The following is a 27503-nucleotide window of genomic DNA, read 5'->3' as shown; positions in this document are numbered from 1 at the left end:
GGTCCCGGGCGCCGGGGACGCGACAGCAGATCCTGACGCCAATCGGCCAGAGACCCCGCCCGGCTGCGCTCAGCTCCACCCCCACACCCCTGGCGCCAGCCCCGAGAGACCCCGCAGAGCGCGCAGCCCGAGCGGCGGGTCGTGCGGAAGAGCGAGATCGCGCCCTCGGCGAGAGCAGCAGTGCGCGGCTGCGGCCCGGGTTGGAGCGTGGACCGAGCCCCCTCCACCAGGAATGGGTGCGGCAGGCAGAGAGAGGGCTCTAAGAGAAGGGACCTGTCACCGACTCTTCCATTGCCTTGAAGACGAGTGGTTCTTTAAAAGTCGATTCATTCCTCTTGTAACATAACAGGTTTTAAAAATATTTTGGAGAACAGCAAGAAAATTGATATTCTAACGTGACAATGCTAAAAACATTCAAATCAATAATAAAAATTGAATTTTGAATTCAGCATCTTTCAAAACAGCTTGAAAAGCAAGCACCATTCCAAGACATTTTGATTAAACGAAAGTTTTGTTCAATTTCAAATAAAGCACATTTTTCTGTCAAAAAATGCTGTCTTTAGATAATTTTGCTCTTAAACTTTGCGTATCCACGGTGAAATAAAGAGTGGAGACAAAATAATTTAAACAGTTCAGTCCCCCAGATTGCCTTAATCCTTCATATATTTCTGGTGGAAATGTTTTTAATCCTAAATTATCTAAATAATTGTCTCAAGTCACCACAACCTAAGTTGTTTCACAGATTATTAAAATGAAAAATTGCAGAAGTTTTTCTTGTTTAAGTACTCAGATCAGATATGTATAACCAATTTTATTATAATGTGCTAAAACGTTGCTCACTAGTTGGTACCAATAATAGTCCTCAAAGCTAATGTAAGTTTTGATGATGTAAAATTTTAACAGATTTAGTTTTTTTAATGTGTATGTGAAAAATCTTACTTATTTTTTCCAGTTTTATTGAAGTATAATTGACAAAGTTGTATATATTTATGGAATACATATTTTAAGGTATGTATACATTGTAAAATGATTACTACAATTAATTTGTGTAACATATCCATCACTTCACATAATGAATCATTTTCGTGTGTGTTAACATTTAAGATCTACTCTCAGCAAATTTCAAGTACACAATACAATACTATTAACTATAGTCACCATACTGTACAATAGCTCTCCAAAAGTTTTTCATCCTCTTTAAGTGAAACTTTGTACTCTTGGACCAATTTCTCCCCTCTCCCCCTCAGTCCCTGGCAACCACCATTCTACTCTCTGTTACTATGAGTTTCACTTTTTTAGATTCCATACATAAGTGAGATCATGTAGTATTTGTCTTTTTGTGCCTGATTTATTTCACTTAGCATAATATCCTTCAGGTTCATCCATATTGTCACATATGACAGGATTTCCTTCTTTTTCAAGGCTGGATAGTATAGCATTGCATATATATACCACATTTTCTTTATCCATTCATCCATTGATTAACATGTAGATTGATTCCATATCTTGGCTATCCTGAATAATGCTGCAATGAATGTAGGAATGCAGATATCTCTTCAACATACTGATTTCACATTCTTTGGATCTGCATTCCGAAATGGGATTGCTGGATCATGTGATACTTCCATTTTAAATTTTTTGAGAAATCTCCGTACTGTTTTCCCTAATGGCTGTACCAATTTACTTTCTCACAATGTAAAACTTTCCCTTTTCCCCACATCCTTGCCAACACTTATGTTTTTTATCATAGCCATTCTAATAGGTGTAAAGTATCTCATTGTAGTTTTGATTTGCATTTTCCTGGTGACTAGTGATCTTGAGCATTTCTTTAAATACCTGTTACACATTTAAGAAATGTCTATTCAGGTCTTTTGCCCATTTTTTCAATTAGATTGTTTTCTTGAGACTCAGTTGTTTGAGGTCCTTATATATTTTAGATATTAACCCAGATTATTATATTTGTTTATAATATATTTATTAACTACTCCTTTTAAGGAAAGCATGAGAATAAATATGAATAGCAAAGTTATTTAGTCTTGCTGGCATTACATTGCTATGACTCAAGAAAATTTGATAGGTCAAAACAGTTAATCCTCTTGAATTTAACATTAGATTTTCTTATGAAAATTTATCAAAATCTAGAAACATCATCTTACCGAGATCTGAAAATCAATTTATTTGCATTTAAATTTACATCTATGCATATCCTAATTACTCTCATAAAAATATGCCTGAGTTCTACCAACACCAGTACTACCTATCCCATTCCAAAAATCTCTTCTGGAAAAGCAATGAAGATGCTCCATCTACTAGAGAGTTTTAAATAGATTTTATTTCCCCTTCTCTTCACTCCCTCCCCCCTCCAAGGAAATATAGTACTCCGTTTGAAAAATTATAGAACTTTGACTCAGATAAACATTTATCCTAACAAATCATTTTCTGGAAAAGTACTCCCATAAGACAAAAAAGTCTCCTTACGTATTACTAGCACCTTTGTCTCTTGATCCATAGATGCAAATTAAAATCTGAAGAAATACCTTATTTAAAACTGCGGCTCATTCTAGTTAAATAGTATTCTTTTTCTTCCTTTTACTGCTAAATTTATCAAACAGAAAACTTGTGTCTCCCACCTACAATTCCTCTTCACTCCTTTCCTCACTGATCTTTTCAATTCTACTAAGATCCTGTCACATTTAACTACTTTCTCAGGTAATAAAATATTTTTATTCCAAATATAATGATCTTTTCTTAGCCATGTCCTCCTCCCATCCTTTTTTCTCTATATTTGGCTCCATTAAAACATTCTGCAGAAGAGAAGGAAGGAAGGATCTTCCTAGACATTAAAGGTCTTATCGGTCAACATCATATTTCTCTCACTCTCATATTTCTCTTATAGCCAACCTGTTCCTAGACATGCACTATCTCCCTCCTAACTTACTTCTCAACTTATTCCATGTTCCTTCAAATGCTATTATGCCATAACATTTATTCTTGTTAAGGATGACAGTGACCTCATGTCACTAAATCCAATGAACGTGTTTCAGTCTTTACCTGACGTGACCTCTTCTCAGCACTCAACAGTATTTATAACTCCTCCTTGTTAAAACACAGTAGTGTTTACTTTACTTTTCTCCTAGCTGTAGTAATTTTCTCTATCTCCTCTTTCAGGCTTATCTCCTTCTACTCAGCCATTAAATGTTATAAATTCCTCAGGCTCAATCTTAGAGCCCTTCTCATACTGTACATGGTTTCTAATACAACCACTACACAGACAACTCACAAATGTATATTTCTAGCCCAGACCTCTTGCATCGATCCAAGTCAGTAGCTGCAAACAACAAAAATTGATTCTGACCAATTTAAGCAAAAATAGAATTTGTTAAAAGGATACTGTGTATCACAAAAATTCCCAGAATAGCTAGAGACCCGGCCTCAGAGGCTATACAGCAAGGAGCAATGCCCAAACTCACACCACAGATTTGGTAGTCAAGATATCACCACCACAACCAAGCACTAAGAGCAGCAGTTCACATCACTGCCATGAGCAATACCACAACTGCCCTGGAAACAGTATCTTACTTTAAGTGTCACCACTGCCAGAGAGGATTCTCCCTAGGGCACACTTCCTGATGTCACTCATTCCCAATTCAAAATCTTAGGTGGGTACATTTGATTAAAGAAGCCTATGCCACATCCATCTCTTCCTTCTCCCAGACTATTAAAGGAGGAAATTCTCCAAACATAGGAAGTGGATTTAAATGCTGGGGAATCAAAAAGAATAGCAACTTTCCATTATACCTATCATCTGAGTTCCAGACCCATATATCTAATTGCTGACATGACAAGCTATCTTAGTCCATTCCTGCACTATAACAAAATACCACAGACTAGGTAATTCATAAATGATAGAAATTTATTTCTCACAGTTCTGGAGGCTAGAAAGTCCAAGATCAAAGTACCAGCAGATTGTGTCTAGTAAGGGTTCACTCTCTACTTCTAAGATGGTGCCTTATTGCTGCAACCTCCAGAGAGAACAAATGTTGTGTCCTCACATGACAGAAGAGCAGAAGAGATGGAAGGGACAACTTGCTCCCTCAAGCCCTTTTATAAGGGCACTAATACCAAGCCTTTATGGCCAAATCACTTCCTAAGAGCTATACCCCTTAATAATACTGCATTGGAAATTAAGTTTCAACACAAATTTTGGAGGAACACAAGCATTCAAACCAGAGCACAGCCCAAAACACAACTTGTGTCCTGTGCCCACCACACTGATTCTGGCCTCTTTCATTGTTCTCTCTTTTCATGAAGGGGACCAGCATCCATTTGTACATATCAAAAACCTAGGTGTCATCTTTGACAATGTTCCTCTCCTATCATCCTCCATATCTAATCCATCATAAGTCCTACCAATTTTTCCCCTTAAGTATCTTCCAGATCCATCCATTTCCCTCCATTTCAATTGCCACCACATTAGTCCGAGTTATCATTACCCTCTCACCTGGGTTATTGTAATAGTTTCCAAATTGGTTTTGCCACATATCTATTCTGGCTCTCCTGTCCATTTTCTATCCATCCCACAACACAGCAATTCTTAAATGCAAATTTAATATCCTCTCACACACACACACTTTAAAACACATCAATGGCTTCCTATTGTTCTGAGAATAAAGGACAAAATTCTTTTTTATAATTGGAAAAAAATTCAAAATTTATTTTTCAACAGACAGTATTAGCAAGTACAACTAAAGGTGTTTTTCTGTAAATATACATTCACAAGGCATTATTAGCTCAACGGTGAGAAAGCTACCAGTGTTCTCTTTAAAAATATCACTTCACGGTGTAAACAGGTACTATTGTGTTCATTTACAATTCAAGAAGAAAATGCACAACTTGGCAAAAAAAAAAAAAAAATTGAGAGATCCTAAAGTCAGGTGTAAAAATTGAGAGACAGAACTTTGGGTAATAGTCTTGATACATACTTCACTAAAGGCCTTCCACATAGAAGGGAAAGACTTCTCCACTTAGTAGTTAGAGTCTTTCTTTCTCCTTCCTTGTTAAACCATAAGAACAACATTTCATCATTTGCTCACTATTATTAATATTACATGTACAAAAGGAAATTTTAAAGAAAGGAATCACAAAAACATCTTGAATAATCTAGCTGCTCCCACCAATACACCAATTCCTAGGTTTAAGACAGAGCCTGGCAATATTCAGTGGTCATAAAATAGGAAAATAGAGACTGACTACAAAAATAACAAATAAACGATATAAGTAAATTAAACCTTTCACACTCAAGACTTGCCTGTTCCAACTTCATAGCCTCCATGCAATACTCAGGAAAAAATCCTCATAATTACTTGGCATAAGTCTCACCAAGGAAATTTTTAAAACATTAATGTGTGAACCTGTGATTTAAAAAAACATACCCTTCCATAAGTTTCATCCCTACTCATATTCAATAGATTAGACACTGGCAAAATAAATTAAGTCACCTGAGACTCCCTGCTTGGGTGTTCAGGAAGACGAAAGCATCTGAGAAGTGTGGGGAGTACATGGTACTCTTGGGGCTCCAATTAAATTGTATTTAAATAAGCAGCAACATACACACTAACTTCCTAAGGACTAAAATAACTCCATTTGAGAGCATTCTACTTAAGGTTCTAGGATTGAAGAAATTTTATAATTCTACAGCCTTAGTATTTTGCTGTTTTTTTAACACATTAACTGCCATGTGAGTTGTATTTAACTCATGCTAGTTTTGACTCCAGGGCCTCATGATGTATATGTAACTCCATGTCTCTTTACCTTGGCAGCCGCATGGTGCATAGGCAACTCGCATCGCCATGCTATAGCATACATGTTACGTGATGGGTGGTCCCCTGGGCAAAACCCTGCAATTGGTTTGTGAAAATATTACTTGTTGATGTTCTTATTGTTACAATTAAATTGCATACAACTCATGCACAGAAAACAATAAAAAATAAAGAATTTTTCATTAAATTAGGATCATTTTATTTTTGAAGTTTTCATTCTATTTTCATAATAAAACACTGTGGTCCCAAGGAAAAAAATTTTTTTTCTAGTGTGGCAGTCAATGTGTTTAAAAGTACATTCAAAAAACAAAACAAAAGATGGGGGGGAGGGGATAAAAAACAGGTCCCTAAATAGATGACAGACCTGTCCATTTACCCACCTACAGTTACATGTAAGTATATGGTACCCCTCCCCCCAACTAGGCTAAGTAGTTGTCTTTTCCACTGTGGTTCAATAATCTCCAACTATTCCACCTTGAAAGAGGTGACAGTCTTTGGAAATAGTCACTCTAGGTTGTACAATGTTTCTATGTATAGTTTGTTACAAGTAACAAAGCTACTTTCAAGAGCCCCTTCTTTCCAAAATTGAAAATGAAAATCTAGTCTTTGTTTTGGTATAAATTTTTTTGTTCGTTTGTTTTTATTGTTTGCAAAGCAGCATAGCAACAATAGTGATGGTAGGACCGCCTGAGGTTGCTGTCACAACTGCAAACATCATTTGCACATCAGTAGGAAAAAAGAAAATAGGAGGAGGAGATGGGTTTCTCAAGAAAACAAAAAAAGCACAGATGCTAGAGATTTCACCCTGACTTCATTTCTCCTTCCATGCAAGTTCCTCTTTGGATTAACTAACTAATCACAATCTTGTTTTCTTCCAGGAAGTGAGGGAAACTGGTGTTTGTGAACACTGTCAGTAGCACTTGAGCACTGTTACCTGGTTAGGAGCCACCCATCTTGGTCCTATTCACAACTGAGTTGGCCCCAGGGAAACTGGGAGGGTGAGAATACCACTGCCCAAAAAGTCACAGAGATTCTCTAACAGGGGCATGTTTGGAATCTAACCACTCATGTGTATCTGAACATGTTGCTGCAACACGATTGCATTGGTAAATTTCATTTGACTGATGAGGCATATCTTTATGGATATATTGGTCCGGTGAACCCTGAGGTGTGTCTTCAAGTTGCCTTTGGTAGAAAAAGCTCAGTGACAGATCTTACACTGGAACAGTCTCTCCCCAGTGTCGGTGTGGTAATGCATTTTGAGCAAGCCATGGCAGCTTAAGATTTGGTGACAAATAAGACATTTGCTGGGGTCAGTGGTGGCTTTGTCGATGTTCTCCACCAGCTGTTGCAATTTCAGAGTGTCTGACCCTGGCTTGAGGGTCCCACTCCCTTGGAAGACACTAACACTTGGGGAATTATGGTTTGACCCCACCCCAGGTTGTGTGAGTCTACCTTCACTTTATGGAGAAAGCCTAGGCCACAGGTTGTTGGGCAATGGGCCACCCATAAGGTCCTTTGGGTTTGTCCTCAAAGAGAGATTTTTGAGGTAACCCTACAAAGGAGGTCCCTTTTACAAAGACAAGTTTGCTGTCTAAGGAGAAACTCAATTCATCTATGGGGACAGGTACAAAGAGTGCATAGGGGGACATCATTGCCTGCTCCCATTTTGTCCTGAAACTTGGCAAACATCTAGGGTATTTGCCTTTATCTGAAGATATTGATGAAAGCACACCTGGAAGTTACCTTTGGTGGTAAAGTCATGATCACAAAGAAAGCACATCAGAATCTCTCTCCAGTGTGGGAACAGAGTTGGATCTGCAAGGAGCTATCAGTCCCCAATACCTTGTTTTAGTACAAAAATCTGTACTTGTAGAAGATGGCTTTGTCTTTGGGTTTGACATCAACCTCAGGATGTTCTGTGGCTTCCCTTTTCCTTTCTTGGATGGTTCTAACACCACAGTGGAGAAAAGACTTCTGGAGAGCACAGAGCCTGGAGCCTGCGGTAGCAAAGCACTCAGGAGGCAAGTCATGACATTCAGGAATACCCACATTCTGTCCAGCTTCAGGGCAAAGGGTATCAGTCCTGGAGACAGAGAGCTGGCACTGGAAAAGATGTTGGCATGAGGTAGCTTGGCTTGTTTCAAGGCATCCAGAGACAGACTTTGACTTTGAGCTTTCTGGCTGAGCAAAGCTATGGCTGCAGAAACCTGCTGGGACATGTGGCAGTTCCAAGTCTTCAGGGTATTGGTCCCTGTCACACCTGAGTGGAGGGCATGGGAAGCCCACATGTTCACCTAAATGTGGATCTTCTCAGTGAGCTGGATCTGTTGTAGCTGCTGCTGCTGCTTCTGCAGACATAGGATCTACTCAAGGACCCACTGGATGCTATTGGCACCAGGCACAGGGGCTGGCAGTACATCTGAGCTCCATTGATCCACCACCACCTTGTTGCCCTCATGGTGCCTGAAGAGTCACATTGGTGTTGGCCACTTTGCCTTTGGATAAATAGCTTATGTTCTGGGGTGTGGGTAGCAGGACAGTCTCTGTCTGTAAGCACACAACAGAGTCTGTATCCAGCTTCTCCTTCATGTCCCCTTAGCTGCCACCATTCTCCCTGTGACCATCCTTACTGCTTAAGCTGAGTGGCTGGTGGCTCAGTATAGCTCTGAAGAAGTCTTGCTGTTCTTGCTGTCATCATGATGAGGACAGGTGGATTTTTCATACAATTTTTCTTGTATTCCAAGAACTCAGAGATTCTAAAGAACTCTGCACAGCATTTCTCACAGATATGTGTCTCTCAGCTTTACCATCACTTCATCCTTATTTGATCCATCACCATTTCCTGGGTGGTCCATTGGAGCACCTGGCTCCCCACTGCTAGCACAGCCAGGTTGTGCCTGCAAACTCTGGGGTCAGCTGCTCACCCTGGTCCTCCTGCAAGGTGACGTGTTCAGGGTTTTGCCTCCTTGAACCTTTAAATGTATGAGTATCAGGAGCCAGGAGAGCTGCAGTATTTGGCCTCTCCATCACAAATTCCTAGAAGTGGGAAAGGTAATCTTCTTCAGCTGGAATGTGCAAAATTCTTATCATGGCCCACAGGGACCTTTATGGTCTTGTCCCTACCTATCTCTTCATCTTCATATGCTAACATCATCTTCCTCTGCAATCCAAATTTACAAACCTTCTTTCAGTTTTAAACATGCTCCTTTCCATCACATAGATATTGTACTTGCTGGATCCTCTTGCTGTAATGCTCTATCCTTCTTCATTTAATAATCTCTCACTCATTCTTCAACTTTAAACTCAAAGTATTACAGTCTGAAAGAGGAGATTTCCAGTTCCAAAATGGCAATGTAGCTGCAAGCTGGCTACACTACCCGCTTTGCAAAACCAAAACCAGGTATATAGCACCAAGATCATTACCAGCAATATCCCAGAACTCAAATATGAAGATGAGTCTATTCTGGGGCCACAGAGAAGTAAAACAAAACTCTGAGCAATGGTAAGAGAATCAGATTTTCATATGCCTAATGCTCCTCTCTCCAATCTGCCTGGCACCAAGCATGCAGATAATTTTCCCCATCTCACAGTTTCTATACGGGAAAGACTGAAATCAAGGTAGACAAACAGCTTCCCTACCATTTTGGATTCTTTGCCGGGAGAACTGTCCATATCTCAACCCATGTGAAGCACTGTGACTGACTAAAGGGAGACAGATCCCTGAGGACAACCAGAGACAAAGGGGGGAGGTAGGATTACCATCCACAGCCCAAAAAACTCTTCTCTGTAACTTAGCCAAAGGAGATACCAAACCAGAGTGGCTGTTCAGTAGCACCAAGCTATAGCACCATATACTCCACAGGTCCCCTGGGCACAAAGTCTTAGTCAGCTTTCCCATGCTGCCAGAATACCCCCTTTAGGACTTCCCCTATTCTAAAGGGACAAGGCTTTAATCATTTACTAGAGCCAGACAAACCTGGGCTTTAGGTGCTGTCTCATGCCAAAAAGGAGGTGACCCATGGAAAAAAATATAAGAAATTCAACAGGTAAATTACAAAGAAATTTCTAAGGAAACATAACCAATAAAAACATAAACAACCCAGACAGAGAAGACTGAAATAAGTAACTAATCCTTCAGTACAAAGACATAGACATACATCCATAAGAAATAACAGCAAACAGGGAACCATGACCTCCCCAGACTGACAAAGCAAGAAACCAGCAATTAACTCTAATGAGATGGTAATATGTGACCTCTCTGACCAAGAATTCAAAATAGGAGTTTTAAGGAAACTTAGTGATCTCCAAGATCACACAGAAAAGCAATTCAGATATTTATCAGAGATATTTTTTAAAAATCAAACAAATCTTGAAACTGAGAAATATATCTGATGAACTGAAAACTTGATTGGAGGCCCTGAACAGAAGAATGGATCAAGCAGAGAAAAGAATAAATGAGCTTGAAGACAGGCTATTTGAAACTAAACAATTAGAGGGGGAGAAAAGACAAAAGAATGAAAAGGAATGAAGATCACCTACAAAATATAGAAAATTACCTCAAAAGACCAAATCTAAGAATTATTGGTGTTCAAGAGGGAACTGAGCAAGAGAAAGTGGTACAAAGCCTAGTCAAAGAAATAACAGCGGAAAACTTTCTGAAATTTGAGAAAGATATAAATATCCCAGTACACGAAAGCCAGATAACACCAAACAGATTTGACCCAACTAAAACTACCTCAAAGCATATAATAATCAAACCCTCAAAGGTCAAAGACAAAGAGAGGATCCTAAAGCAACAAGAGAAAAGAAACAACATAGAAAGAAGCTCCAATTCTTCTGGCAACAAAAGACTTCTTGACCAGGCATAGTGGTTCATGGCTATAATCCTAGCACTTTGGGAGGCTGAGGCAGGATGATTGCTTGAAGCCAAGAATTCAAGACCAGCCTAGGTAACATAGTGAGACCCTATCTCTACAAAAAATAAAAATAAAGAATTAGCTGAGTGTAGTGGCTTACACCTGCAGTCTTAGCTACTCAGGAGGCTGAGAGGCAGGAGGATCGCTTGAGCACAGGAGTTTGAGGCTGCAGTGAGCTATGACGATGCCACTGCACTCTATCCCAAGCAACAGAGTGGACCCTGTCAAAAAAAAAAAAAAAAAAAAAGAATAGACTTCTCAACAGAAAATCTTTCAGGAATACTGTATAGAACAATGTTATCCTTCAAACATGAAGGAGAGATACAGTATTTCCCCAACAAACAAAAGCTGAGAGAATTCACCACAACCAGATCTATCTTAAAAGAAATGCTAAAGGGAGATCTTCAAACTAAAAGAAAAAAAACAACAACATGCATAAGAAAGCATTTGAGGATATAAAACGCACTAGTAAAATTAAGTACACAGAAAAACCCAGAATATTCTGAATTATTATGCATGTTCAATCCACTCATAACTCTAGCATGAAGACTAAAAGACAAATATATCAAACACAATAATAGCTACAGTAACCTGCTAAGAGACAAGTATTATAAAAATATGTAATTTGAGACAATAAAATGTCAGTAGGGATATGGAGTTAAAATGTAAAGTTTTGGGGGTTATTTTAGTTTTTTCTTTGTTTCTATTCTTTTTTTGTGATGTAAAATACGTTGTCATTCCTTTAAAATAGTTTGTTACAGCTATAAGATGTTTTTTATAAGCCTTATGGTAACCACAATGCAAAAACTTATAATAGGTTCACTAAAAATAAAAAGCAATTATTTAAAACATACTACCAGAGAAAATAATTTAACCACAAAAGAAGACAGGAAGAAAAAAGAAAGGAAGAGAGGAGTTACAAAACAATCAGAAAACAAGCAACAATATGGCAATACCAAGTCCTTATTTATCAACATTAACACAATGTAAATGGACTAAATTCTCCAATTAAAAGACATAGAGTGGATGAATGGATAAAGAAACAAGATCTACTGCTTATAAGACACCCACTTCACCTATAAAAACACACATAGACTGAAAGTGAAGGGATGGACAAAGATACTCCATGCAAATAGAAACCAAAAAGGAGTAGGAGTAGCTATACTAATATTAGATAAAATAGACTACAAGTCAAAGACCACAAAAAGAGACAAAGAAGGTCACTACATACTGATAAACGGAAAGTTCCCCAAAAGGATATAACAATAATAAATATCTACGTACCCAACACTGGAGCACCAGAGTATAGAAAGAAACATTAATAGATCTAAAGGGACAGATAGATCGCAATACAATAATAGTAGAGGACTTCAACACCCCACTCTCAGTAATGAACAAGTCATCTAGATGAAAATTAACAAAGAAACATTGGAGTTAAACTACACATTCGACCAAATAGGCCTGATATTTACAGAACATTTCACCCAATTGCTGCAGATACACACTCTTTTCATCAGTACATGGAACATTATCCAGAATAGACCATATCTTAGGCCACAAAATAAGTCTCAACAAATTCAAAAGAGTAGAAATCATATCAAACATCTTTTTATGACCACAGTGAGGAAAACTAGAAATCAATAACAAGAGGAACCTCAGAAACTACACAAACACATGGAAATTAAGCAACATGTGCCTTGATGACCAATGGGTCAGTGAAGACATTAAGAAGGAAATCTAAAAATTTCTTGAAACAAATGAAAATAGAAATACAATACACAAAATCAATGGATACAGTAAAAGCCGTACTAAGAGGGAAGTTCATAGTAATAAATGCTTACTTCAAAAAAGTAGAAAGATTTCAAATAAACAACCTAATGAAATACCTTTATGAATTAGGAAAGCAAAACCAAACCAGACCTAATGTTCATAAAAGGAAAGAAACAATGATCAGAGCTGGAATAAATGAAATTGAGACTGAAAAATACAGAAGATCAACAAAACAAAAAGTTGGTTTTTTGAAAAGATAAACAAAATCAACAAACCTTCAGCTAGACTAAGAAAAAAAGAGAGAAGATCCAAATAAATAAAATCAAAAATGAAAAAGGACACATAAAAACTGACACCACAGAAATGCAAAGAATCATTAGAGACCATTATGAACAACTATATGCCAGTTTAGAAAACCTAGAAGAAATAGATAAATTCCTGGACACATACAACCTACCAAGATTAAACCATGAAGAAATAGCAAATATCAACAAAGTAATAACAAATAATGATCAAAGCTGTAATAAAAAGTCTTCCCTCAAAGAAAAGCCAAGGACCTGATGGCTTCTCTGCCGAATTTTCTACCAGCATTTAAGAAAGACCTAATATCAATTCTACTCAAACTGTAAAAAAAAAAAAATTGAAGAGGAAGGAATACTTCCAAACTCATTGTATGAGGCCAGTATTACCTTGATACCAAAACCAGACCAGGTCACAAGAAAAAAAAAAAAAGAGGAAGGAGGAGGAGGGGGGAAGGAGGAGAAAGAAAAGAAAAGAAAGAAAGAAAAAGAAAAGAAAAAGAAAACTATGGGCCAAAAAAAAAAAAAAATATATATATATATATATCACAGCCTCAGCAATGTCCATTATAAACTCTCATAGTTCATGCATTATCCTTCATAACATTAACACTGTTCTAATTCTCCATTATTTGTGTAATTATTGCATAAATATCTATCTCAACTGTACTATAGGCTCCATGAGAACAGGCCCAACCCCTCACACTCACACATACACACCTTGGCAGCCACAACAAATAGATTATAGCAATAGTTTGTCATAATGGCTATAATCCCAATTCAATTCACAAGCACTTCCAAGGGAATAAATGCCACTTCATTCCATCTACAATGTTGTCCTTAGAGGACATTCATCTATCTATCTGGTGTCCTTACAGGAAAAACAGTCACAGAAGAGGAAGTAAAGCAATATGAATCTGCTAAAACCAATTTATTTACATGAATGGCAGTCAGGAGAATGGGAAAAACAACTGGCTTAAAGTGTGACGAGATTTTCAAATATGCATGGTTGAATTTACTTTTTTTTTTTTTTTGGAGATGGGGTCATACTCTATTGCCTGAGGTGGAGTGCAGTGGCATCATCATAGCTCACTGCAACATCAAATGCCTGAGCTCAAGCAATCCTCCTGACTCAGCCTCCCAAGTAGCTGGGACTATAGGTACACACCACCATGCCCAGCTAATTTTTGTATTTTTTGTAGACACAGTGTATCACTATGTTGTTCATGCTTGAATTTACATTTTAATATTAAAACAAAACCCTTTCTTTGTTTTCTCATTTGATCCCTTTGTCTACATCAGTGCTGCCGATTTTCTTGCCCAAATTAGGCTTATACCTTCATCACCTTCTTGACTTCCCATATCAATATAACATGGGTAATTGTTTGACAACTCTGCCATCCTTTCTTGACAATAATCCTAATGCTAGTGTGTTTCCTTTTGAGTATGTGTCAACCATATTAGACAAATACAAAAAAAAAAAACAGACTTTTTTACTTTGGTAGATTTTGTAGACACCACTTAATATTAATTTGATGCATCCATTGTTTTACTGCTTATGTACCTTTTATTCTGTTTTCATACCTTTTGGTACAAGCCTGTTTCTCCTCCAATATATCTACTTCCTTCTAAAATGCCATTAAATGGAATTTTAAATTTCAATTAATTCCCCATCATTCTATCCTTTATGTCACAGAGTTCTTTTATTTTATTCCTCCTTTTTGCTCACCGTTGTATCCCTGGCACCTAGTACAGTGCCTTACACATGATAGAAACTCAACAGACACTGTTTACTTGATGAATAAATGAATAAATGAGAAGTAAGTACTCAGAAAATGGCTACATCATTTCACCTGTGGATTACTGTAACAGACTTGGGATAGACTCTTCTCCTTTGATCTATAGATATTCTTCCTATTCCTTCCTATAACAATACTGATTTTTCTTACATCTAATCAATCATTTTACTTAATTCTGATGAAATTAATTATTATATTTTCCTTTGCTGCAATTGGTATGCCCATGTTCTCTTTTAAGACCTTCTATAATTTGACATCAACTCTATTTCCTGACAAAATCTCTATAATCAGGCTACTTCGCTCCCTGATTCATGAAGACATTATAGTTATTTAAGCCTCCACAGCTTTGTGTCCAAGTTGTTCCTCTCAACTGGAAAGTTTCTTCTTGACCCAGTCAAGATCTATCCATTCTTCAGTGTTCAAGTCCCAACTTCCCTAGAAAGTCTAACCTATTATAAATATCTTCTCTGAAGTCTATGGCCTTTTCTATCCCACAGTGTGCAGTACCTAATTACATAGTTTGTTAAGTAGTGGGGTTACATATATGAAGAAAGTACTTGCTCTCAAAAACTTCACAATTTAACAGTGGAGACAGCTACTAACAGTGATAAATACCATAATAGAGATATACATTTGTGATTGAGATATTTGGGGGATATTAAATCAATGACCTTTAGTTCAAAGTCAGCCAGCAGTTCAGGGTCCCAGCAGGAAACAAAATTCACATCCAGATGATTCAAATGATAAGACATTAATAAAGAGATTACTTATAGAGGTATAGATAGAGACAAAGTATATGGTGTTTCAATCCTGAAGGTAAATGTCTAGAAGCCCAGATTCTAGCAATGAGGGCCTACACAACACTCCAAAAGACTTGTATAACACTTCAAAAGGCTAGTCATATATGAGTCCATACCATAAAACCATCCATTCACAGCAAAGACCAGAAAGGATCCAAAGAATATCAAATACATCCAAAGCCCATCTATCCCACCATGAAGGTACATTTGTCCCAACCTCCTTGTATGAAGAAACCATTATAGACAGACAGAGGAAGGCAGAGAAAACCTAAAAGATTTATCATTTATCTGATAGAGACTGAGTTATCTAAAAGAAACTTTTAAACTGGATGGCCATAATAAAGATATCCTGATTGAGAAGTTTAAAGTTTTCCCTCACCTACCCCTCTGTTCCTGGTATCCATCAAGATAAAAGCTCTAAAGGAAGATTACATCAGTTATGGAAAAATAAAGGCTCATATCATTAAAAAAATCATTTTCAGATAACAGAACTACTCTTAATAGGAGCCAATACCGAGCCACATCTAGCTCCCATAGGGCTCTGACCTCCGGGACAAACATGTGAATTGGCCTAGTCAATCAGAGCACTCCATTCCTGGGGCCAGTCTTTCCTTAAATGATGTGTGTAGAATGGTAGAAGAAAAATGTCTCTCTGAGCTGGTGGATTGCAAAAACCTTATAAGCCAGGAGCTGCTAAAAATTATCTTTCTCACCAGATGGAAAAAGCCTGCCCTAAGACAAAGGCAATACAAGTAAAAACAGAAGTAAAGTATAGAAGAATCAGCTACCTCTGGACTTTCAGTTCTGTAAGTCAATAAATTCCCTTTGTGTTTAAGGTAGTCTAGATTGAGTTTCTATCACCTGCACCTACAGAGTCCTGGTAAATGCAGAAAAGTAGAGATGAAGAAATTTTGTGTCATGCCACTTGAAAATTTATTTGCACCAAACTTCCAAGCATCAAGTCAATTAAATTTTCTTTGTTTAGTCTCCACCAATTGATTATAATCATGCCATGTTTTAGTATTTTTCATATTTTATCCACGATTTCTTGTACAGATTTTGTTTATCCTGGAGTTTCTAAATATATTTCTATACACAGAAAAATCCTATGTATTCTTCACCATATCATTAAAGCTCTTTGGCTCCTTACTAATTGCTGAATGAGCTAACAAAATTTATAGGGAATTTTTACGCAGTTTCATATAAGCTATCTATTGATCTCTTTAGACTAATTTATTGCAACAACAGTGACCCACAGTATAGGAAGGCCTACTTCAAAAGAAGCTATTGCTTGGATAGTTTCAGGAGACCTAAGCACAGCACCAAAGGATTATGAGGCCAAGGAAAAGATGGGAAATGAGACTTCACTAAGACAATATAGAGCACCTAATTGATAGATTAAGCGGATGGTTGCCCACAAGAGAGGAATTTAAGAATTTACAGTGTCAGTCACTGTGCAAGGAATAGTCATTCATAATCTCATTTAATCCCTACAATTATCCTATAGGATAAGTATTATACTATTTATCAGATAAGGAAACTGGGACCCAAAATCATGTGGTTAGTCCAATGATTTAAACCTAAAATAGCTGGATGCAGTGGCTGGTGCCTGTAATCCCAGCCACTTGGGAGGCTGAGGTGTGCAGATGGCTGAGGAGTTTAGGACCAGTCTGGGCAACATAGGAAAACCCTATCTCTTAAAAAACAAAACAACAAAAAAACAACAACAACAAAAACCCTAAAATCTCTAAAGTCCTTGCTGTTTCTACTACTTTATCTACCTTCATAACGTTTAGTTTCAGAAGCACCATTAAAATATCACTATATGATATTACCTTTCCTCTCTGAGAACCAGTCCCCATCCCCTCATTTACTTTCAAGAATGACCATTTTTCTCTTTGCCTACATTGCAATTTTAACAAGGCTTAGTCTAGTGAGGAGGTACTTGGCAATGGACAATAGCAAGCAGAAGGAAGGAGTCATGGAGTCAGACAAACAGAAAAGAGAAGAGAAAACATAAATATAAATTGCTACAACACAGAGATATACAATCACTGGGAAATAAGATAACTTTCAGAGACCACAAAAAGGACTGATAAGGATAAAAAGGTAAACAAGCAGAAAGGGGATGAGAGGGATAAAAAGAAAATCTGACTAACCGGAAGGTAAAAATTAAATATTAAAATGCCAAAAAGTCAGTTCAGCCCCAAGTGTTAATAGCTGTAATGACAAATTCTCTTACATTAATTTCACCCAAACCTAGGCATAACAGAGAAAGTAATAACAGATGAAATACTAAAACACAAAAGGGGTATTAAAATTTTATAGTTTAAAAGATCTGAGGGAAAAAAAAAATCTCCTGTTAAAGGAAACATGCACACATTTCTCTGTCCCTTAATTTTTTCTAAATCTACTCCCACTGTCTGCCTATATAATTCCCTGCCACAGCTCTGCAGCTGGTCCCCACTGGGGCTTAAGCAGCCTCCTCTCTGTGTTTCCATTTAAAAATCTTTATTTCAATAGGTGGGCCTAGAGCATCTGCACTTCCAAAATTACCACACAACTGATCCAAAATGATTGAAACAAAATTGGTTTCAAAAATTGCCCTTAGGCTGAAAAGAAGATGAAGGCTAACATTTCAGACCTAAAGAAACATTTATCACAATTCTGTGGTCTGTAATAGACTTCTGTAGTCGTAATAGAAATGTTGACAGCTTGTTAATTATAGAAATGCTTGTGAGCATCACTGTTATTCTTTTGAAAGACCTGACAAAAGAGTTCAGAGTTTTTTTTACTTAAACCAAGCTTTGCAACACCTCAAGTCTAATCTTTTCTCCCCTAGAGGCCACATTCAGTTCCATTTTTCCTGCTAGTATACGCTGTGCTGACTCAGGGAAGGGTCTTCAATAACCTGAGACCCCAAAAGTTTCCAGTCCCCAAAGAAGACAAGGGAAGTCCCAGAACCATGATTTTTATTCAGAGGCTTTTTAGGGCTTGCAAGGGTTACACCACCTGATAAGACCCAGAATAGTTTAGATCTCTCTGAAATCCTTGAACTAGAGAGTGTACCAAACTCTGAAAGTCACACAGCATAAAACAGTATAGGACCTTACACATAGCAGATATTAATAAATATTTGTGTGATTCAGATCTTCTGCCCTGAAATTCAACTGGAATTAAACTATCTTCCTTGGGTAGGGAAAGCAAGACATATAATGAATAGAAGTTTGAATCTGTGCTTCAGATCCATCTCCACCACTAACTGTATGTGCAGTATGGATAATCATTTAACCTCTTTGGTCTTCATATTTTATTCATTTGTAAAATGGAGAGAAACTGAGCAATAACTTTCAACCATTGTTGTCTGTCCCACCAATTACTCAAAGAACATAGATTCTAACATGATAGAAACAAAACCGCTATTCTTCCCACAGATATTTTTAGGCATATAAGAATTCAGTTACCGTAAATATTAATTACAGTAAAGTTTAAGAAAAAAAAATTACAGTAGAATAGATTTTACTAGTATGGCCTAGACCCAAGATGAAATTAAAAGTGCACTGAGTCCTTTGAAAGTGGGTCAACTCTAGAATAAACAGAATTTTACCAGGTAATATATTTTTGTGCCTTGTTGATTATTTTGAAATCCTTTGAAGCAGGGTTTCTTAATAGCAGTATTATTGACATTGGGGGCAGGGGGAGCTGTTGTGTTCGCTTAAGATGTTTAGCAGTTATCTCTGGCCTACACCCACTAGATGACAGTTGTGACAACCAAAAATGTCTCCAGATATAGTCAAATGTTCCCTAGGAGTGAGGGCAGGGATCAAAATTGCTCTCTGTTGAGAATTTCTGCTTTGTAAGATGTTATGTAAGTGGTTTTTTAATAATGCAATATTTTAAAAGTACTTTCTTGCTAACCAGCTGGATCAACTCAGAGAATTTAAGGTATTTATTGAAGGCTAATTCCTCTATCTGACTTTATAGTATTTGGAAAGGGAATTATGATTTGTACATACATAACACATATAATTGATACAGCAAATGACACATACAATTAAATGTGAATAATGTTTAGCTCATCCCAGAAGACATTAAACAAACTTACACTCTTCCATTTCATTGAATTTTAAAGTTTCTATGAGTATTTTAGAAGGATACTTTGATCTTGGATTTGAAAATGGTGAAAAATGACCTGCTGGTGGAAAAGAACAGTAATATTCCAACAGAGAACTATGAATTAATCATTTTTCAGTCATTTATATGTTTCACTATTGATAATAAAGTGTTTATAAGTGACAGGCTGTATACCTTTTTAAGCATTAATCCTTCAGACAAGAACCCAGTGATACAAAGACCCAAGCAATCAATGCTGTAGTATGGTTAGCCCTATGCACATTTAGGCTTGCCCTAAACAAGCAGAAAAAAGTGAATTTAAGACTGTACTTTATATTACAAGGAGTATTACTTGTAATATACTCTTTGGCTTAAAAACACATTCTCATACAAATGTATTGGATCAACAACAAACTAGCTATCAAAACAGCTGAATAGGCAGCCTAACTTTTTTCTAAATTACTGCTAATTAATCATTACTTTCAAATAGCATATTTTCCTACATTTAAACTTCCAAAAAATTTCCTCCACTTAACAGCACAAACAATTGTGCATCATTCATTTTAAAGTGTCGCTAAAAATGGCAGGTGTATTATAACAAAAAAAATATTCTAATCTCTTAAAATTAGATCAAATTTTAATTGTAATACTGTTTTGCCAGTTAAATGTACAATGCCAGGAAATCTACAAAACATTTCCTCAATGGTATTTGTTCTCAGGAGTACATAATAAAGAGGCTGCTCTGTTCTTTGTTAGAAGGTACATAATGGCAAGGGAGGAATGCATGCAATAGAGCAATCTACCTTGGGAGTTTATTGGGTTAGTACTTTTAAAATAGGATATTGAATTCATTCCATAATCTGAAGATCTGGACCATTAAATACATAAACAAATGTACATCTATATTTATGCATATGGTATCATCTGAAAGTCAGAATACTAAATTAATAAGCAAATGTTTGAGAGTGTAAATTTCTAATACTGTAATTTCAAAAGACTAAAATGCCTTTTAAAACCTTCTAGATTATTTTTACATTATTTAAATCTTAGAGTTATATAAACAAAAGCCAGCTATCACTGGTAACACTCAGCTTTGAGACGCTGGAAAGGGAAACCAAGATCTCTTCCCCAAAAGTCCAAATCAACACACACAATAGACTGGGAACCTCATTGTGTTCCAGTCTGTGACTCTCAGCTGCAGCACAAATGTCTTTATCAAGGAATTCAGATAGACTCAATTACTACATTCTTAAAATCCCTATGTGAAATTGTGTGGGAAAGAAAACAAAAACACATCATTTTTTAAAAAGATGGTTGACTTAGGAAAAGTCAAAGATAAGACAAGATTGGAACACAGAGATAAAGTATTGACTTCTAAGCACTGCACTCCTCTGGCAAACGTGGGCTACAATTCAGCAGGGTATAACCAGGGTTCCATGTGTCCCTCTACTCTGGAGTGAAGGGGAAAACGAAGGGTGAGAGCCCCAACTGTGCAGAAGTCTCACACTGAACTCTGGAGATTTCTGGCAGGAACCTGACAACTCCCTGGGGGCTCTTTGCCTAAATACAGAACTCAACAGTTAGACACACAATCTGCCTGAGGGTATCGTCTTCTACATGCTTTTTCTCCATATCTTTGCCATAAAATAAATTTTTTACTGGAGAAAGTCGAAGAGTTGTCTATGGATTCCCGGCAAGAACCGAGCGTTTGCCCAAGACCTCATGTCCCAATCTACTAGCTGTGAACCACCCTAGAAAGTTGCAAAGCCGTCCAGACAGGCCCTAGGCCAACCAAGGGCTGCCTCTGCGCTCTCTCGATTTCCTGGTCAAAAGGAAAAGAAAAATGAAGTGTGGGGTGGGGTTGGGGGGATTTCTCACAAAGCCCCAAAGTTGGTAAAAGAAAAATAAATCTATCTTTCCGTAAAATTAAGAAAAGCCAAGCCGAAGGTGAAGCTTTCGCCTAGCTAACCTCAGAGAAGTGTGCTTTAAGGGTGGGGTGAGGGTCACCACCTTCTCCACAATAGGGTTATTTCTAAGGAACCCCGTGAAGCTTCTCCCTTTCCCAGGGATGGGAGCTCGGCTCACATATTTCTTCCTGTTTGTTCCTTCCCCTCGTGAAGCTGGTAAACAAGTGATTCCAAGGTGTCTGGTGCAGTTTATTTCCTTTGAGTTAATAAAATTAAATAAAGTCCCTTGCGATGGCGGAAACAGGATCTCCTGATAGTAGACCCCGACCTCCAGGCACCGCTCTGGGCCCCTCCTGCTGGGTGACCAGACATCACTCGAACGCTGCCGCGTGTAGCCCGTGCCCTTTTCCGGTGGCTTTGGTGCGACCAACCCAGACTCTCGGTTCCAGTTGTCCGCGAGCCTCAGACACAGAAGCCAACGAAATGGGCCCTGGGATAAATATTCCCATTTCCTAGATGAGGCGCCTAAACTCAGAAAATTTACACGACTTGCACACAAAGACTAAGGGTAGGACGCCAGCTTTCTCCGAAAGAGCCGCTTTCAAACTGTGCAGCAAAAGGGCAAGAGGGAGGCGTGGTTTCCCGGGGCACAGACGACTTCTCCCACCTACAGCGGCTAGGCACCGGGATTGCGGTCCGCTCTGGGCAGGCTGGCCGTGAGGTCCCTGCGGACCCACAGCCGCTTCTGCTGGTGAAGGACGAGCGTGAAGCCGCGACTTTGCGAGCAAGAGCTGACAGCGAACCGTCCGGAGAGGGAAAATAAAGAAACCTCTGCAAACTGCAGCAAAGGGATGCTTTCCTTCCCTGGTTAGAGATTCTGGGAACGCAGCCTTCCCAGAGCCTGGCTCCATCCCTGCCTGGTCCCCAAGGCCCGAGTTTTCTGCACCGAAGATTCTCCGCCTGACTGTTCTGGGACCTTCTATGCGATGTTTCTCACTAAAAGTTGTCCTTCCGGCTGATTCCAAAGTCCCTCCAAGCGAGAGACGGTTTATGCTTTGTCATTATCCTCATCACCCCCCTTTATTTAGCCCCTGTCCAGTCTCATTTCAAAAAAATGAGCTCTTAGAAAAGAAAGCCTCTCCGTCGAGGCGGCTGGCAATCTCACAGAAACGATGTAAGTGGTTGCAGGGCTTTTTTCGTCCCCTTCGCTATTTTTTTTCGAGTGAACTGTGAAGATCTGTGAAAATAATATCAGGGTTTTCCGTCAGAACGAGCTTTGCCCTGCACTCAGGCGTAGCATGATCTGACCCGACACCTCCAACCATCTGTGCTATCTATCTGCCTTCTGATTTACCAGATCTGTACAAGCCGCATACAAATTGTACTTGATACTAAAGAAAAGACAGTCGGGCCCAGTCCAGTTCAACGGTGAATATCTCCATCTGATTCCTGTCTCTGGATGAGCCTCCTAAAGATGGTTCCCCTGGTTTTTTCGCTGGACATCCTCTCTTCCACTTATTTTCTTCAAACTAAACAAACCCCTACCAAAGGCCCAGATGAGATAGTGGTTTCTTTGATCCAGGCCTCAGAAAATGGTATGATGTGAACTGTCAATTGGGAATCAATACAAGTTGCCAATTCAGTCTACTGACCCGAAGTCAGAGCCACCAAGAACGTCCTTCCTCTATGCAGGAGGGGTCAGTTGCCTAGCTGCATAGGAAGCCCTTTCTAGGACACCCCTCACCCCCCTACCCCAAATTGTTGTGGATAGCCCTTCTCAATTCTACTTTTACTGAATTGCTTTGGGGCTAAAAAGCCAAGGTTGGAGTTTCTATTCCAAGCTCAAGAGTTGTATGTTCTAACACAAGATAGGGGCAAAATTAGCCTGCAAGAAGAGGAGCAAATAGGTATTTTAAAAAAGATCTTGGAAATAAGCCTTTAAGTTGCTGTCCTGACCTACCAATGACTTTTCGCTCTAGATGTGGCTATACTGCACATTTGTTCAAGTCCATTAAACTGCAAGGCGGATAGATAAAAAGCATAATCTTTATTTGGGTGAGAGGCCCCTACAGCTTCCTCCACCCCTTTTCTTGACATGTTTGACCTAGTGATCAGCATCTCTGTTATTAGGTGTGAGCATGCCGTTGCTCACATTTAAAATTATTTTAGTAGGCTTTTGAAGAGAGTGGAATTGAATCCAAACTGACCTCCTCTACTGATCCTCAGTCCTGTTCCCTCAGCTCCAGATTTGCTACCCACTCAGCTGCTGTGGCAGCAGGAAAAGGGGAAGAAGGAGGCATGCAGAGATGAGTACTTGGAAGAAATGAGAAGATACACTTCCCCTCCCTTTCCCCTTCTGAGCTCCCCACAAGGTTTGCTGTTTCATTACAACTAAACTTGCGAATTATCGGGAGGATTTCGACTTGTCCCGGTCCTCTTTGTCCTCTGGAGACTTCTGGACCTCAACTGAGACAACGCATCGCTCCAAAGTGAATTTCTGTAGCATCTTTGCCTCTTTGGCGGAGAAAAAAGGGGGGAGGGGTAGAGCTGGGGGGAGGAGGAGTGAAACGCTGCCGCACTCGCCTCTGTTTTTCTTCCAGCCACTCGCACGTCTTTTCTTCCTCCCGGTTCTGCAGAATACTGAGGAAAAGTCCATGGGCTAACGGCGGGCGCTGTCGAGCGCGGGGAGGTGCTGAAATGGCCGGGGCGCAGCTGGTCGCAGCCTTGATTGGCAGAGCCAACCGGTGACTGACAGGGGGTCTCCATGGCGCCCGCGCCGCCAATCCGCCCATCCCAATAGCTGCAGCTTGCCTGCCTGCGTGCCTGAGCAAAGTCGAGCCGAACCCCTAGCCACCGAGCCCGCACCTCCTCCAGTGAGGGTCGCTTGCTCCCGGCCATAGCGACAACGCCGCCGCCCCGGCAGGCCGTGTGTCCCCGCTCTCCCAAACCGCTTCACCGAGAAGACCCTGGCACACCCAGCCAGGTTCGCAGACATCTACTGCTTGTCCCGCTCTGAGCTCAGTGCCCCCGCCGCCGCCAGCGTTGCCTCGATGTTCCAGCTGCCCATCTTGAATTTCAGCCCCCAGCAAGTGGCCGGGGTATGTGAAACCCTGGAGGAGAGCGGCGACGTGGAGCGCCTGGGTCGTTTCCTCTGGTCGCTGCCCGTGGCCCCTGCGGCCTGCGAAGCCCTCAACAAGAATGAGTCAGTGCTGCGTGCGCGAGCCATTGTGGCCTTTCACGGTGGCAACTACCGCGAGCTCTACCATATCCTGGAAAATCACAAGTTCACCAAGGAGTCGCACGCCAAGCTGCAGGCTCTGTGGCTTGAAGCACACTACCAGGAGGCTGAGAAGCTGCGCGGACGGCCCCTGGGGCCGGTGGACAAGTACCGCGTAAGGAAGAAGTTCCCACTGCCACGCACCATTTGGGACGGCGAACAGAAGACACACTGCTTCAAGGAGCGCACGCGGCACCTGCTACGCGAGTGGTACCTGCAGGATCCATACCCTAATCCCAGCAAAAAGCGGGAGCTCGCCCAGGCAACCGGACTGACCCCCACGCAGGTGGGCAACTGGTTCAAAAATCGCCGACAAAGGGACCGTGCGGCTGCAGCCAAGAACAGGTCGGTACCTTGAGGCCTCTATGCTTTGCCCGCACCGGGGAGGTGGCGCGTGGAGGTACCCCGGGAGCTCTTACCTAGTGTCTGGCGACTCCAATTTAGGAGGATTTGGGAGCCCAGGCTGTCTTGGGTTAGGAGCCCACTGCGTTCCAGGTTCTTGGTTCCTCACCCTCTCCCTCTTTCTTGGTGCCTTAGGGTAGCTGCAGCAGCTGGTCCTGGCCACCAAACCAAGGCTTCATTGGGGCGGAGGAGAGGGGAAGAAATAAAACTTAAAATCCCAGAACCAATTAGGGACCCCAAGACCCAAAGCTAATTAGCTTGGTGAGCCTGAGCCAAGGGTCCTACTATTAAGTGAAGTCTGGCTTATTAGCAATGTGTCAATTTCGTGTTAATTATCATTTTCAAGGCCCAGGTGCATCCTTCTCTAATGATTTGAAAATAGTTTTCAACGGACTTTTGTTCTAAGAAGTAGAAAGCTGAATTTTCCTCTTCCCACACGCGCACAGCCTTGTCTCAAAACAGCAAACTAGTCGTCGGAGAGGGTGGATCTGGATCAGCCAAACATTTTGGCCAAGAGCCCAGCCTCATCCCCCAGGCCCAAATGCTCTGTGTAACCCTCAGGCAACCCTTTTTGCCTTTAGCTGGGCTGACCTGGCCGCAGGGGCACTGACTCAGGCATTCGCCCCGGGCCCACGCCCCACTAAGAGGGTCCCAGGTCCTGGAGCCTGATCTGTCCCTGTCATCCATGCCTCAGCTATTTCCTGACAATCATGTAAATCTCCCAAAGGTAGGCAGCAACCTGGAAAGACCCTGCGAGCCCAGCATCCCAAAGACGGGGGAGGTGAGAAGCTGAGAAAGGCGTGCATGAGGGTGGGGAACAACTGCCAGGATCCGCGGAGAGGCGGCTACGGACTCCTGCTGGACCTCTGTCGCCTTAACTGCTCGGTCCGAGGAAGATCCTCCGGCTGTCTCTGGGCTGGAGGACACGGACGGACCGGGGGAGGAAAGGGAGTGGAGGACTGGTGGCTATATTACGCGCCGTGACCCGTGTCCCCTTTCTTCCCTTAGACTCCAGCAGCAGGTCCTGTCGCAGGGTTCCGGGCGGGCGCTACGGGCGGAGGGCGAGGGCACGCCAGAGGTGCTGGGCGTCGCCGCCAGCCCGGCAGCCAGTCTATCCAGCAAGGCGGCCACTTCGGCCATCTCCATCACGTCCAGCGACAGCGAGTGCGACATTTGAGCTGCCTACTCAGAATGCTCAGAAACAGAATCTGGTGTAAAAACAAGATAAACAAAATGAACGAGGGAGAGAGCATGGGAGACCAGCAAATCCAGCGCCGGTGTGGCCAGGTGACCAGGGACCCGCGGGCTCAGGTTGCGGTGTTCGCCCAGCGTTGAGCCTGGCTCCACTGGCGCCTTTTGGCTGAGATCACAGGGGCCCGCGGTGAGGCCTGACCGCTTTGCTTTTTCCTAAGGATACTGCTGCAAAGACGCCTTCGGAACCCGAACTGCAAGATGAGCGCCTGCCCTGAGTCTCCCCATGGGTATTTCACGTGGAAAGGACGCTGTTATATATGTATAACTTTTGCTTTAAAGTTTTTTTTTTAACAAAACATATATATGCTGTTTATTTACTTATTTAAGAGACTGCCATGATAGGTTTCTCTGTAGCTTGGGGAACTTGCTGTTTCTAAACAGGCAGACTGGCCCTGATGGGTTCTTTGTGGAGAAGCCAAACAATAAAACAACCTGGTGAGCAACCTTTCTTAAGGGACCTGCTCTCAGATTCCTTAAAAAAAAATTCATTCCCTTCACCAGGCAGGCAGGGACCCTTGTGCAAATGGTCTCAAGAGGGTCTTCTCTATTATCTTTTGCCTTCTTTGATGTCTCTTGGCATATTTTTAAAACAACCCGTGGTAGGTCCTAACCACTTCCCACATCAAATTATATGTATATGTATGCATGTTTACACCTACATACATACACATGATGGTATATTTAAATCTAGAAATTGGCAAATATGCATCCCCTGTAAAGCAACTCCCCACATCCCCAGTAAGGTAACTATGGTTTGTCTACATGACACTCGTTTTTATCAAGTGTCAAAGGTTTTCAAGACAATTCAAAAAGCTAACCTTTGAGACTCAAGTAGTGAATCCACTATAAAAATGCAAAACTATTCTGACACACGCTCTGCAACAAGAAAGGATTTCCATCTCCTTTGAGGCCCTCTCCCATAAAAAAGCAGTGGGTACCCATGATAATGCTAGAGTGAACAGGTTCTGCATTTAGGATTCAGCTTTTATTAAAATAAGACACAAGGAGAGAGGAGAGGTTGTAAGTAACTACCACCTTGTTGCAGAATTGGCTTTTAATCAAACGAATGGTTTTCAATGAGAGAGAGATACTGAGTTGAGGGAAAGGATGTAATCATGTTACATACTGAAGGTAAAACAAGGCT

General features: G+C 40.5%; 1 protein-coding gene and 1 pseudogene across 1 annotated transcript; one reads left to right on the top strand and one right to left on the bottom strand.

Annotated features, from left to right (window-relative positions):
• Window positions 1-6783: 6783 nt before the first annotated feature.
• On the bottom strand, window positions 6784-8849 carry LOC123649704 (annotated as a pseudogene).
• A 15514-nt stretch (window positions 8850-24363) lies between these two features.
• SIX6 (SIX homeobox 6) lies at window positions 24364-26812 on the top strand. The gene is made up of 2 exons (XM_045554867.1): window positions 24364-25048; window positions 26114-26812. Exons 1-2 carry the CDS (start codon window positions 24477-24479, stop codon window positions 26280-26282), a joined length of 741 nt encoding a protein of 246 aa, XP_045410823.1. The 5' UTR covers window positions 24364-24476; the 3' UTR covers window positions 26283-26812.
• The last annotated feature ends 691 nt before the right edge of the window (window positions 26813-27503 follow it).

The sequence above is a fragment of the Lemur catta genome, chromosome 1 (assembly GCF_020740605.2).
Source record: "Lemur catta isolate mLemCat1 chromosome 1, mLemCat1.pri, whole genome shotgun sequence".
Lineage (NCBI taxonomy): Eukaryota > Metazoa > Chordata > Mammalia > Primates > Lemuridae > Lemur > Lemur catta.
The sequence above is the reverse complement of the archived record's forward strand: the minus strand, read 5'-3'. Positions and strand labels throughout refer to the sequence as shown.